This window comes from Cheilinus undulatus, linkage group 1 (genome assembly GCF_018320785.1).
Source record: "Cheilinus undulatus linkage group 1, ASM1832078v1, whole genome shotgun sequence".
NCBI lineage: Eukaryota > Metazoa > Chordata > Actinopteri > Labriformes > Labridae > Cheilinus > Cheilinus undulatus.
Genome location: NC_054865.1, coordinates 56,637,960 through 56,653,215, shown reverse-complemented (window position 1 = coordinate 56,653,215; position 15,256 = coordinate 56,637,960). Strand labels below are relative to the sequence as shown.

Genomic DNA, 15,256 nt, shown 5'->3' with positions numbered 1-15,256 from the left:
ATGATAAACACTGAGGAGCCAAAAGAGCACATCATGACAGGAAGTGCATAAGAAAGAACTGCAATTTTGGCAAATATATGTAAGGAAATACTCATCAGAAACAGACTTTAAACCAGGGTTTCAGACTCAATCACAGCAGGGGCTGAAATCTGAATTTAGGTTTAACCTGAGGGCCTACCAGGGTCAACATCTAGCCAAAAACTATCAACCGTGGTTTCACAGGTAATGAACTATAGGGCAAATTAAATATCACAGCATCAATGTTACTGTGTGTCCATGTCAAATAAATGCTAAATAAATAAATGAGTTAAAGCCTCAAATTCTGAGATAAAAAGTCACCTTTATAAGTCCTAAATATCAAAATACAAAATTAAAAGTCAAAATAAGGTTTTAAAGGCAAATATATGAGACAGAGACTTAAAATCATTAGTTTAAAGGTCAAGATAGAAAATAAAATTCAATAATGTAAACCTAAAAGGTCACAATATGAGAGAAAAGGTCAAAATTCTGAATTTAAAAGGTCAAAACAGAAAATAAAATTCAAAATTGTGACTCTAAAAGGTCAAAACATGAGATAAAATTCAAGATCATTACTTTAAAAAGTGAAAATATGGGATTAAAACCCAAAGTTAGGAGTTTAAAAGGTCACAATATGATTCAAAATGAAAAATTTTAAATCTGAAAGGTCACAATATGAGAGAAAAGGTCAAAATTATGAATTTTAAAGGTCAAAATATGAAATAAAAAGTCAAAATCCTAAGTTAAGGTCATAACCTTGGGATGCAAAATGAAAACATGAAACGAAAACACAAATTAGTTTCTTTCCCTCATTCCTGACTATTTTTACTCTCTACTTTTTTAGATTTTTATGACTTAAGGGTTTTTTAATCTTCAAGGTTAAATTTACATTTTTATACTGGAGGAAATCTGCAGACCTCATTCAGATGAGCCACTTCTAATTAAAATATGAAATGATCTTGTGGGCCGGGTAAAACTGCACCGTGGGCCGCATTTGGCCCCCAGGCCTTGAGTTTGACACCCGCGCTTTAAACCATTATCCTCTCTCTTTATGTACATGTGATTTCTGCATGTGCAGCAGTGCAATCTAACTGAATTAAAAGCACCATTTGCACGTCCTTCCAAACTGTGGTGTGGTTCTGAGATGCTTCTGCATTTTCTTACGAGAAAAGAAAAACTTCTCATATCTGAGTTCTGATAAAAATTGTGTTATGAGCTGACCCTTGAACAGCAGACCTTCCACCACTGAAACAATCCCAGCCGTCTGTTCAAACTTCAAGGTTCAGTCAGAGAGCGAGCTGCACAGATGGACAGTATACATAATCCCCTTCAGCCATAATCCAATCACAAGCTTTACTACAGTTTTACATCTGATGACAAAGAGATGATCATTTCTGGCCAATTTCTACGATTTTTGGAGTAAATTTACCAAGATTTAGCCTTTCAGAAGGCTGCAGACAATCTTACATTTACATTTATTGTGGCAGCCAGCTGTGACAGTGCAACAGCTCAAATATGCTTTTTAACGAAACTACAGTTAAATGTACGATGGCACAATCAACTGCAATCTAGCATGAAGGCTCTAAAATTATTCTTTCTTTGTCAAGATGTTGTTTTTTTTATTTGGCTCATTTCACTCTCTTGCCATTTATGTTTGATTTAAAGACTTGGAAATATAAATCCTTTAATGTATTATGAAACATGACAAATCTTCACAAATCAAATATTGGAAACAGTGAATATTCTTTGAAATATTACGTTTGTTGACACTGTTGTAAAAGAGACAACTTTAGGTTTTATTCCTAAGTAGCAGACTGTCAGATTTTTTAAAAATCGATAAAATAATGTTGTCATTAAAGTAAATCAAAGCTCAAATTAACAATATTAATTAATTTTCTGAATTATTTTAATGAATTCGGCCATTTTTTTGTTTCATGTATTTTCTCATATTTAGTATTATTTTCATGCATTTACACAGTCTAATTTAAGTTTTTTAAATTATTGATATTTTAATAGCTTTAGACAATTACAATTAGGCTAACCTTTTAATTTGTTGTATTGTTTTTAATTATTGATATAAATTTGATGAATTTAGACTAGTTATATTTAGTTCTTCTTTTTTGACATTATATAAATGAATTCCAATATTCATAATAAATGGGACATATTTTACCCTTTTAGGACAAGTTTATATTGGTCTCAGAGGTCCACAAAACATGCCTGTGAAGTCTGTTGCTGAAAAAACACTCCAATATTGGATTTTTGTATGTGTAAAAAGCCCTCTGTTTCAGCCCTGCTCAGAACGAGCTGTTTCTGTGTCTGTGGTTTTTTAAATGTTAATGAGCTGTCTGACCACGCTCCTGACCACGCCCCTCTCAGGAAATGGATGTGGCTTCATGGATGTGGCTCTCCTGACAGGAAGATAAGGAGAGGAGGGCGGAACTTTCTTCCAAGAGGGGAGGGCCAACCAAACCTGGGGGTGGGGCTAACTCACCACATGACATCGTGAGGGGAAAATCTGAGAGCGGCTTGTTTCAGCACACATTGGCTACGTTTACATGAGAGCTTTAATTCAGAATAAAAATTAAATCCTCTTTAAAAAGATTAAAAATGACCTTGTAAACGCCTAATTCCGAATGAAAATGACCATTCCAAATTAAACTTAAATCCGAAGTCAGTGGCTGGTTTATTCTGATTTTAAATCCAAATTGAAGAATTCCTCAATCATGTATACGTTCATTCCGCTTTAAATTAATTCTGGTCGTTCTGCACAAGCTCATTCCCTTGTCCTGTCGCGATGACGCACATATTCCGCGCTAGCAGGCACATATTCCAGGATGGCCGCCCAAAGCAAGCGTTGGACTCGAGCTGAGACTATTTATTTAATAAAAGCCTTAGAAGATATGGATATAATGAAAGAGTGGATGGACGGAAGCAGACGGAGATTTTTTCTTCTGGTAGACGTAAATAAGTCACGTCTGCCCCCTGTCCAATCAGAACCCTTCCCAACCCCCAGACCTTCAGCGGAATTGAATAACGGCGATTAAATGTGTTTTCCATGTAAACCTCAATTCGGAATCACTATTTCCATGTAAACGCGAAGGAGAATACTTTAATTCCAAATTATTTAATTCTAAATAATTCATTCCAAATTAAAAAACATCATATAACCGTGGCCAATTTCTTAAATTTAAATACACTGTTTTACTTACGTAAAGCACTTTGCATTTCTGTATGTTTGATAGGGCTGTACAATTTGGGAAAATAATCTAGTTGTGTTTTTTTTTTTTTTTTTTACCCAATATTGCCATTGCGATGTAATATGCTATTATTTCTCAAGTTCCCCATCCCATGCATTTTACACGTAAACAAGCAATAATTCAATTTATATTATAACCAACAAAATATTAGACTAAACTAGGGCAGAACAATTTTTTAAAAATATTTCTAATAATGATTATTTCTTTACTAATTTTGCAAATTTGATATGAACTGTTGTTTTAGTGGAAATGATGATTTTGACATAATTGTCATTTGAATTGATTTTATTGTATACTTTTCTAAAAATATGGCACTAGAATGACTGCATGATATGTAATGCATAAAATCCCTGCTGCAAAAAAAAAAGCTGTGAACTGATATTTTGACACAAATTTTTTTAGGGCTGACAGCCTCAAGTCAATTGGTCGATTAATTGGTGGATGACCTCATGTCTGACCAAAATCCAATTGGTCGAACAATCGCACGTGCTACTTTAATTGGAAGAATCCATATTTTGCAGGGGTGAGAAGGGAGATGTCATTTGTTTTAATTTTTTCAGTTACCTAGTGTTACAAATATAATTTACAAAAAAAACTATGAATATAACTATTCAAACATAATTTACTTGTGCCTTTAAGGGTAATTAATTACAGGTTGAATACCCAGAAAGTCAAAACAACGTCACTAGGACCCTCCCACCTTAGAGGAGAGCAAAGCCCATGAAGCACGTTTATACTCTGTTACCATTAATTGACTAAATGTCAAAAAGGTCAGCAGCGTGGCAACATCTTGTTAAAAAGGATGATTTTGGTCCATCCCATGACCAATCGATTAATTGATGATCGGGTGCGATTTTAGTCGACCAAGTTTTTCTTTTGTTAACCACAGCCCTATAAATTTCAGCTTAAAGAAATATTGCACCCTCTGTGTTTTGAAAGGCCATATTGCAATTTAATGTAATTTTGGATTAACTGCCCAGCCCTAATGTTTGAATAGCTCTCTAGAAATAAAGCTGCATTGCTTTACAACCTTATCTGTCCAACTACAGCCACACTGGAGGCCCGTAATGACAACAGTTCATATTATGAAATACAGTCCCCTCAGGCCGGGGGTTTGCAGTCCTCCATTGCTCAATGGCCCGTTATCTAAATGATAAAAGAAGTGTTTGTTCATCTCAGGCCTAGGAGTTTAAAGAGTACATCAAATCTTTTACGCTATTTGAGAAGCCAAATTCACTAAATTAAAGTATTTTTATCATCTTGAGATGAGTGTAGGGTGCTGCATCAATAAACTTTAAATTTACAAGTATGCTGAATGTTATGTTACATTTTTCAGCCAGAAGAGGTCAGTGAACAGGGCCTTTTAAAGTCTGATGTGCAGCTGCTACTTCCCAGTGACAACATGCCAATGGCCTATTTTTAGTGGGAATGCTGAGCATCCACAGTATTGATATTTGCATCTGCCATTTTGTTTATTATTATTCTTCCACGCCGGCTATCTCCTCCTTCATACTTTGTCGTATCAACACTGTTTAAACTTTAAAAAATTCTGTTTCTTTGTCATTCAACTGCTATGACTTTTCTCTTTTCTAACTTTTATAATTTTTAAAATATAGCTATTTTCATTCTATTTCAAGCTATTTCTATGCCTTTTCAGCCATTGAATGCAATTTCAGCTACTTTTAGGCCAAAATCAGGAATTTTTATGGTACTTTCAGCAATTGTTAGGCTATTTCAGCTTTTTTTAGGCTACTTTCAGCTGTCTTATCCTTTTTTGAGCTATTGACTGCCATTTTTAGCTACTTTTGTGCTATTTTCGGCTATTTTTATGCTATTTTCAGCTGTTGTAAGGCTGTTTTCAGTTTTTTATGAGCTACTTTCAGCTATTTCTTTTCCTTTTTTGAGCTATTGAATGCCATTTTCAGCTACTTTTATGCTATTTTCAGCTATTTTTATGCTATTTTCAGCTATTTTTATGCAATTTTCAGCTGCTTTAAGGCTATTTTCAGCTTTTTTTAAGGCTACTTTCAGCTACTCTTAAGATAGTTTCAGCCATTTTTAGGCTTCTTTCAGCTGTTTTAATTCTTTTTTTAGCTACTGAATGCCATTTTCAGCTACTTTTATGCCATTTTATGCTATTTTCAGCTATTTTTGTGCTTTTGGCTATTTTCAGCAGTTCTTTCACAATTCCGCTCTCAGCATTCCCACGCAATTTCAGCTGAAATTGCCATTTTGATCTAGCTATTAATGTGATAATGATTAAAGACAAAGCTCAAAACATTTAGGAATTAAAAATAGTTAAGTATAAATACTGCATGAAAATTTTTAAGGCTAATTTCTGATTAAATTGTTGATGCAGGATTTTTTTGTTGGTGAATGCTGCCATAACCCAGGTATATTTACAACCATTCTATTACAATGGCAACACTGTACATAACTGAGAACAGGCCAATGTAATAGTGCAGCTAAAACTGTGTACAGGAGTTTGTTTGTAGTAACTGATAAATGAAGACTATTTATCAGCTTAAATGTATGGCAAATATTTTCATTTATGGTACCGTGGTTTCAAAACAAGTATCGATATCATTCAAGTATCGCCAGTATCGTATTTAAGTTCATTATTCTTGTATTATGACACCCCATATTCTTTACTTTTAATCATTATTAATATCACAATGTGTTCCTGTGATCTCAACAAAATAAAACAAACTCAGCTGACGTTTCCTCACCTGCCCATTTGCCCAGTTTGATGGGGGAAACGAGCCGTCCGTTGCCCAGCACCCACACCCTGATCCCGGAAAGCAGCCTGCACACGGAGCAGAAGGAGATCCAGGCCGCGGTCAGAGCACCGAGCCAGAACAGAGGAGTCTCCACCGCACCTAACACTGCTTCTCCTCCGGACGACATGCCTGCTTTCTGCACAGCCCTCTGTGTCTCTGCTATGTGAGGAAACCAACTCCTGAAGTTAAACTCTCTGTCTAATGCAACAGCGAGTGCTCAAAGTGCGGATGCATGCGTCAAAGTGGATTCGGATAGTTACTTCCGCGTTGGACGCTTCCGTATTGGCGCATGGCCGCTTGTGCTTAGCCCATTTTCTTCTTCTTCTGTCCTGACTTTTTTTTTTGCCAGACACTAGAGCGTCACTACCACCTACCGTTGAAAATAGCCGTCTTTATCACACATCCCATAAAACAAAAACACCCATTTGTGTCACGGTTTTTCTAAAATGCAACATCGTGTTTTGAATTATTTTTTCTTACAACGTTTTTCTTAAGCGAATTTGGTAATGAAACAAATGGAGAAGATTTTTCTTTACTAAAAAAAAAAAAAAATACTAAACACCCGTCTTCAACCTGAAAATGCAGGCTCACTGTCTTTTGTGACCCGTGTGCCGAGCCTGAAGCCTAAAGAATCCCACTTCCCCTTTGGCCTTATTTCAGACCAGTGGTTCTCAACGTTGGGGTCGGGACCCCATTGGGGTCACTGAGAGGGGGTCTCCAAGATGCTTTAAGAAAACTACAAACATTTTTCAGATTTACACTGTTACTACTTTACACCAATTTTGCCTAATTCTAACCCATTTTTATCACTTTTTTCCAGCCCTTTTTTTGCCCCTTTATATCAATTTTCCTCCTATTTCACCAATTTCCACCCATTTTTGCCACTTCAACCCACTTTTGACATTTTTTGGTTATTTCTTGGAACTTTTATCTAATTTCACCATCTTTTTCCTACCATCTTTTGCCATTATTAACCCATTTTAGCTATTTTTAACTTCTTTTAATTCCATTTTTAACAAAAGGATTTACATTCATAAGAGGGCTACTTACTACACAAATGAATTAAAATGTATATCTTTGATAAGAGTGGTTATTATTCAGGTCAAATATAAAATACCACAGCTTAACTCTACAATGGACCAGGATTTTGCTGACCCCCAGTTGGCCGGGCCCCAGAAAGTTCTGCCATGTTCCCACCTAATGGACGGCCTTGTCTCCACATGACTATTCTTGGGTTTTCATGGCTGTGTTCAACCACCTTCGGGTACAGTGGGGTCCCCGGTCTCTGGCACCTTTATTCTGGGGGTTGTGGGCTCAAAAGGTTGAGAACCCCTGTTTTAGACCATAAAAAATGTCGAAAACTTCACATCTACTATTTTAGGACAAAGCTGGCAAAGTGATTCGTGGTTCAAAACACTGTGCATTCTTTATTCTTCACCATATTATCATACGTTTCTACTGGGTGGAAGTTTCTCGCAAAACACTTACAAAAGCAGCTTAATACTAAAACCCCGGACTGAAGTGGCAGTGCTGGAATATTTGAAATTCAAAATCAGTGACATTTCCTCTCTATAGAAAGGCAAAAACACCTGCTGGGACTGAGTAGAGAGTATTCAAAGTACAACAGTATTTTCTTAGAGTAAAATAAAGTAGTGATAGTGCATTAATATGAGAGTTTTACATTCATATCATTTATAGAGTATGTTTAATAAATGTCGTTCAAAGAAAATAACTGTTTTGATAGAAGTAAAGACTTAAATGTAAGGACTTTGTATTAACTTAAACTGGACTAAAACTTACACGAAAGAAAATTACCAAAATGCACACTGCAAATTATTTGGTGCTTACCAAGATTTAAAAAATTAGATAAAGAATGGTAGATAATTTATCTTGTTTTAAAAGTTAATCTCTTATTTTTTGTGTGTAACTTTACAGTCTGATCTTAAATCAAGCATGATCATATCTCTTTTGTCTCAATTAGACGGGAAGTCCTTTAGTTAAATAAATAACTGTGAAAATAAGCTACATTAGCTCTCTCACACACAGTCTCATCCAAATAGATCTTGTTTAACCCTTAGATGCATAAGTGGGGTCAAAAATGACCCCAGCGGTTTTTTTTTTTTTTTTTTTTTTTTTTTTGTGTGTGTGTGTTTTTTTGTTTTTTTCGATATCTTTGTAATTTTAATTTTCTATTGTTTAATCTTTCATGTATTCCTCAAACATGTTGTCTTTGACATGAGGCCATTTGGATTTGTATCTAATTGTCATATTTTTTCAAGTAATTGCATTTTTTTGTATCAGTATCACACTTTTCCATATGTGGGGTCAAAAATGACCCCAAGCATTTTCTATGGAAGTTCAAAGGTTAACCCTAGGAACCTTTGATTTTTATCAACTGTGACAGTCAGGTATACATTTACTGTCCATCCACACATCTAATTCCATAAAACCATGATTTTCAAAGGTAAAAAAATTCAAAATCAAGGTTTATAATGGCCAAAATATTAGATTAAATTTGAAATCATGAGTTTAAAAATGTAAGATAAATTTTAAATTGTGAGTCTAATAGGTGAGATATAGGATTAAAAGTGAAAGTAAGGTTTTAAAGGTCAAAATATGACTTAATATTTAAATTGAGACTCTATAAGCTCAAAATATGACATAAAAATGTAAAATTATGAGTTAAATAAGTCCAAATTTGAGATAAAATTCAAAATCATGAATTGAAAAGGTCAAAATATGACTTAATATTTAGAGTTGTGAAATTAAAAGGTTAATATATGAAATAAAAAGCCAAAATCATAAATTTACACCTGGAACACAATTTATTTTTTTTCCCACATTCCTGACTTTTTATCTAATTATTTTTCCTTTTTTTATGACAAGGATATTTTAAATAATCAAGGCTAAGTTTAGGTTTTTATACTGGAGGAAATCTGCAGACCTTACTGGGCCAGGTAGAACTGGACCAGGTCTTGAGTTCGACATCTCTGTTCTAGAGTGTCAGCCTCTAGTTAATGGCATTTATGGACCTTGTTCTGATCAGTGAGAAAGATTTAGTCATCAATAACATGCTTCATTGGTGGTTAAACAGTCTGAAATATCTCTGAACATCTCATTATTTCCTGTAGTTTATGAGTGTAGGGATTGGTAGATCATGCATCTAAGGGTTAAGGATTCAGTAGCAAACTCAATTTGCCTGATTTAAGAATCACACAAAAAGCATCAATAAAGATATAATTTATAGATCAGAACATTTCTGACTTCAAACACATTAAAACAACATTGGAAGGAAATGATAAAGCCTGATTTCAGTAGCAACATTAAGATGTATGGTCCAAAAATGTGGACTAGTTTTAAGTTTTATGGTTTAGTTTTAACATCATTTAGACTTATTTCAAGATGAACCAACTTGTTTTAAAGACAGCTTAAGCATACTTTACTAATATTGAGTATTTTTTCACTAAATTTTATCACATTTTATTATTTCTTCCAATAATTTTTCAGCTTAATTTGCTAAAAGCAAGAAATTGAATTAATTTGCTTATATTGAGTATATTTCACGTATTTTTAGGCTGTAGGAAGTTCAATTTTAAGCATCTCTGCTTAAACCAAGCACTTTTTTTGCTTATTTTAACCCTTTTAAAGATTTTTGCAGACTTACTTATTTCTAGATTTAACAATCTAATTTCAAGTTATCTTGTTAAGTCAAATTATCTTGCTGCATGTAGTTTTGAGGACCTTTCTCCTCAGATTTAGCGGTTTTGTCTTATATTAATCCCCTCTCTTTTGCAGTGTAGCTGCCAAAATTAACTGTCCCAAGTTCTCTCCATCTCTATGAATTCATGTTTAGCTAATATTCTTCATGTCCTAACTGTTAAAAAAATACTGAATGGTCTTCCTTTTTAATCTTTAACATTGGCCATAATACACCATTACACATTGTGTTTCTAATCATAATTATATCATTAGATTATGTTTATATTTATCTTTTGATACCCCAAGTTTGGAACCACTGATTTACACCTTTATGTGAAACACACTCATACAAACACTGATGCTGCACCTGCTAATATCTGTAACATGTTGAAACACCTTCATGAGAAACTTAACAATCAAAACATGACATTTTATTCCTTCTATTTATGTTTCTTTATCTCTTATTATTAAGCAAATATAAATCATGTGTGGGGTATTTCCTATTGGCCCTTTGTTGATTTTACACTTATAGTGTGTTTAGGTGTTCACTGTCTAAATTGTTCACAGGTCTCACCCACAGTAGTGTGAGAGCTTCTTTCACTGATCAGACTCTTGGCAGGTAAACCTTCTCACACAGATATTTTGTAAATATATATTCACTTTTAATAAATGGTGTTCCAAAAACAGTGAAATTATCTTTAAGCTGCTACAGGATGGATGTTTATTGATGCATACAGTTTGATTTGTTGTAAATGTCTTTGTACTTTTGGAGTTTCCCCTCAATAACATACAAATGACATGACAAATGTTTAGCCAGCACCCATCTGCTGAACTATTCACTTTTACCTGTACCTTTTATTTCAGCGCAGTAACAGGACATAATTGAATTAAACACAGACACACATGCAGGGAGAGCGCGGTTCAGCCAAGTGGAGCAGACAGCAGCGGTCCATAATGTGAGAGTGAGCGTTACATAAGAGCATTGCAGCTAAAAATAGAAATGCAGCAATGGTAAACAGGAGTCTAAACTGTTGGCTGTGAGCTTTCAAAGGAACCTGAATGAAATTTAGATTAAAGGGCCGTCTCAACATAAACAGACCTGCTGCTGATGATGACTGTGCCAGCCTGCAGGCAGGTACGGTCTGTGTGATGTCCACGTGTGAGAGAGTGTGAGCGAGGAGGAGGAGCAGTCAAAGTGTCAAAACTGTTGCATTGATTGAAAAAAAATGAGAGAGAAGCTGAATGGGGACTCAGAGGAACATTTAATGTTATATACTATAAAAGAAAAAGGATTTTTTTTTAAGTCACACAACATAACTGATAAGGGGTAGACATTCCCAGACTTTAACATCAGGACCTCCACATATTTTCAGCATCTGGTTGGGACCCATACTTGCAAAAATCATAAAATTCCTCATACATTACATTTGAAAAATCAAAATTAAACGTCTTTCATTCAATTTTTTTTTTTTGGTAAATAGTCTTTTATATTCATTCATATTTTCATAAATTCAGCATGTCTTCTGATGTGTTTTCTTTTGGGATTGGCTCGGAAAAGGAACACATAGGTCTCAATACGCAATCAAAAATAACATTGAAGAAGAAGAAATTATTTTGTCTCAGAATACCAAAGTTTTATTTTGGTATTATTTTACACCAACTAGCTTCCAGATTTTCAGGACCCTCTCTAATGCCCCCTTTTTAAAACACCGAAGTAGAGACAGTAATTCAGCACCACATGTTGATGGACAGCTCCTTTCACGAATGTGTCAGAACATACAACTTCTGTCTTGTCTTTTATTTCTTTCAATGTATTTTTTGTAAATACTCTTTCAATATTTTTGTTTTGATTACAACCAACATCAGAGGTATTAGTTAACAGATTTTTAAAAAGAATTGTCACTTCTTTTAATTCATTCATAAAATTCAGAGAGGTCATCTGCTATGTTTTGTTGTGAGTTTGGCTCACACACACACAGGTTCAGAATTTCAGCACCACATGTTGATGGACAGCTCCTTTAGTGAATGTGTCAATATCTACACATTCTGTCTAGTCTTTTATTTCATTCAATGTTTTTTTTTTTTTTTTTTACACCAACTTGCTTCCAGATTTTCAGGACCCTCTCTAATGCCCCCTTTTTAAAACACTGAAGTAGAGACAGTAATTCAGCACCACATGTTGATGGACAGCTCCTTTCACAAACGTGTCGATACATACAACTTCTGTCTTGTCTTTTATTTCATTCTTTTTTGTAAATACTCTTTTAACATTTTTGTTTGATTACAACCAACATCAGAAGTAGCAGTCAACACATTTTTAAAGAACTATCACTTCTTTTTATTCATTCATAAAATTCAGAAAGGTTGTCTGCTGTGTTTTGTTGAGATTGGCTCAGATGCACAGGTTCAGTAATTCAGCACCACATGTTGATGGACAGCTACTTTAGCAAGTGTGTCAATATCTACAACTTCTGTCTAGTCTTTTATTTCATGTATTATTTTACACCAACTTCCTTCCAGACTTCAGGACCCTCTCTAATGCCCCTTTTTTAAACACTGAAGTAGAGACAGTAATTCAGCACCACATGTTGATGGACAGCTCCTTTCACAAACGTGTCGATACATACAACTTCTGTCTTGTCTTTTATTTCATTCAATGTATTTTTTTGTAAATAATCTTTAACATTTTTGTTTGATACAACCAACGTCAGAGGTTTGCAGATAACATTTTTTTTTAATTGTCACCTCTTTTTATTCATTCATGAAATTCAGGAAGGTCGTCTGCTGTGTTTTGTTGTGAGTTTGGCTCAGACACACAGGTTCAAATTTCAGCACCACATGTTGATGGACAGCTCCTTTCATGAATGTGTCAGAACATACAACTTCTGTCTTGTCTTTTATTTTTTCAATATATTTTTTGTAAATACTCTTTCAACATTTTTGTTTTGATAACAACCAACATCAGAGGTAGGAGTCGACATATTTTTCAAGAATTGTCACCTCTTTATAATTCATTCATAAAATTCAGAAAGGTCTTTTGCTGCATTTTGTTGTGAGTTTGGCTCAGACACACAGGTTCAGTAATTCAGCACCACATGCTGATGGACTGCTCCTTTAGTGACTGTGTTGATTTTTATGTCAACAAAGTTTTAAATAAAAATATGAAGATTGATCAGAGTTATTCAGTCTCGTATAGGCAAAAATAAATATGACATTTATCCTCAAATTCTAAATATCCACAAAACTCTGTAATATATACAGTTGCATGGACAGAGATTTTCTGACTGTCTGTTCTGTACGAGAGAGAGAAACTTTATTCTTTGTCTTTTAAAAACCAGATGGACTTTTGTCTTCACAAGCTTTTTCTTTTTAAATCTGTGTATTTGTACACACACCAAAACAAAGCAAAGGCACACACTGATACACTTAAAAGTCCACATGCAGAATAATCAAGGAGTCACGATAGAAGATTTCACAATGTTTTTATTATAAACTCCTGTAAGTTAAAGCAGCATCATATCTTTCAATACAAAACATGCACAGGAAACATTTTACAATTATTTACAATCAGTGAAGACAGAGTAAATGACACGGATAGAATAAAATTAATTGTACATTTTTATATACGTTTGCCTTTTTTTGCAAAAATAAAACTACTTATTGAAGTATTTGTAGCAGATTTTAGATATCGAGTCACTTTAAAGAAAAATCAATACATAAACCAGGAATGGATTGGGAGCAATGAGATCGAAAGCAAATTGAAACAAATTTAATTTAAAATGATTCATTTAAAATCAAACAGGAAAAAAAAGAATTTGAATGGATGAAATTCAACCATTGTGAAGTAAAAAGTATCACAAATAGACATTCAGCACCATGATGTGAAAGATAGACACACAGAGACGTCACACACATCACTGCTCTGAGTCTTTTCCCTCTTTATTAGCTGTTAAACCACGAAGTCAACCACGTCTGCATGGTCTAAATGGTGATATGAGCTCTATTACATAATTTAAGGAGTTTGGAGATGTAGCAGTTGATGTGGATTTGCAGAAAACATTTCTCTGAGCTATGGGTCAATGGAAAAAGAGATCACTGCAGATGTTTTATTTGATTTGTTTTTTTATTGTTGGGACTTTAAGATCAGGTTTATTTAATATTGATGATCTTGTTTTAATTTTAATTTTCACATGTGGAAACAGGACATTTAAAAGGTGTGGTTTGCAGGTGATTGGTGACGGTCGCACATTTCAACAACACACAGAGCAACTCATGGAGACTGCAATGTGCTGTTTCATAAATCTTCAGTTTTTATTCTGCTTATAGGATCAAAATGTGGATTCTTTACTAGCAGCCATACTGGGCTTGTTTTCAGACGGAAGCAGTTTTGACTTAGTCTTGCAGTCATTTGTGACTTCTTTCTTCTTTTAAAGTTGAGACTGACTTTTGCGTATTTGATGTTGAGTGTTATGTCTCTTTATTGACCCAGCTTAGGATGAGAATTACAAATGAGCTCTGGCTTTAAATGCTGTGGCACATGGCAAAAGATTACTTGATTCACACCTTTCCCTTTACAAATAAAAATAAATAAATGGATGTAATAGACAGTCAGGCTGGTGTGCATGATAGTTTCAGAATAACTGTGATGAACCTGTGCATGCATGCAACATTCACACACAAAGAAATCTGCAAAGCTACAAAAATGACATCAAGTATGCATATACACAGCTCTCTTTAGGTGTTGTATTTCAAAATAAGGCACTTTCACAAACCAACACTGAGGATATTTTAACAACAGATCCAATAAAAACAAAAAAAACCAACTATTTTCTTATATATTATGTGGATAAAATGTATAAACTGAGGTGTAAAATGTGATTCTATGAAAGGAAAAGAAACACAAACATCCACAAACTGCCGTTACAGCATCATCTTATTTCCTGCAGATTCACTCATATACATTTTTTATATCTCTTGGATCAACATGACTAATTCTGGCAAATCATTTTGTAGAGCATAACTGTAAATCTTACAGTGTTCTGTCTTTTTAACCATGTTAAAGCTGAATCCATGCTCCTGTGTTATAGGATGGAGAACCTTCGACTATCCCAATCTTACGTGAACTTGTGCTTGTGCAGTCAGTATAATTGTTTTTACTTCTCCTGTAAGCAGGTGAGCTGATTAAAACAAGACCTGGAGGAGAGCTCTGGGGGTTTAAACACTTTATCTCCCCATAAAAAAAGGAACTGTTTCACTGCAGGAACGGAGCCAAGAGTGGCAGCCCCTGAGTTCATGTATGATGCACTTTTACAAAAAGTATTCCACCTTACAGGGACAAAGAGCTCAGATATTTATGTTATCATCCAGAAAGCACATTTCTAAATCAAAAGGACATAGATTAAGATTAACACAAGATGCTAAAGGGTGTCACTTATGTCCCTTTTATTCTTTTTAGGGATGTTCAGGTTAAAAAACAATCCACTGATGTGCAGTGGTGAT

The 15,256-nt window shown here is 34.5% G+C and overlaps 1 protein-coding gene across 2 annotated transcripts in view; it reads right to left on the bottom strand.

Annotated features, from left to right (window-relative positions):
• hsd17b12b (hydroxysteroid (17-beta) dehydrogenase 12b) overlaps positions 1-6,355 on the bottom strand; it is a 50,015-nt gene extending 43,660 nt beyond the window's left edge. The window contains exon 1 of one of the 2 annotated variants that reach the window (XM_041790440.1): positions 6,008-6,355. In XM_041790440.1, coding sequence (XP_041646374.1) covers positions 6,008-6,185 — 178 coding nt within the window. In that variant the 5' untranslated portion in view covers positions 6,186-6,355. The remainder of the gene's footprint in view (positions 1-6,007) is intronic. The other variant, XM_041790448.1, reaches the window with a different exon arrangement.
• Positions 6,356-15,256: the final 8,901 nt, after the last annotated feature.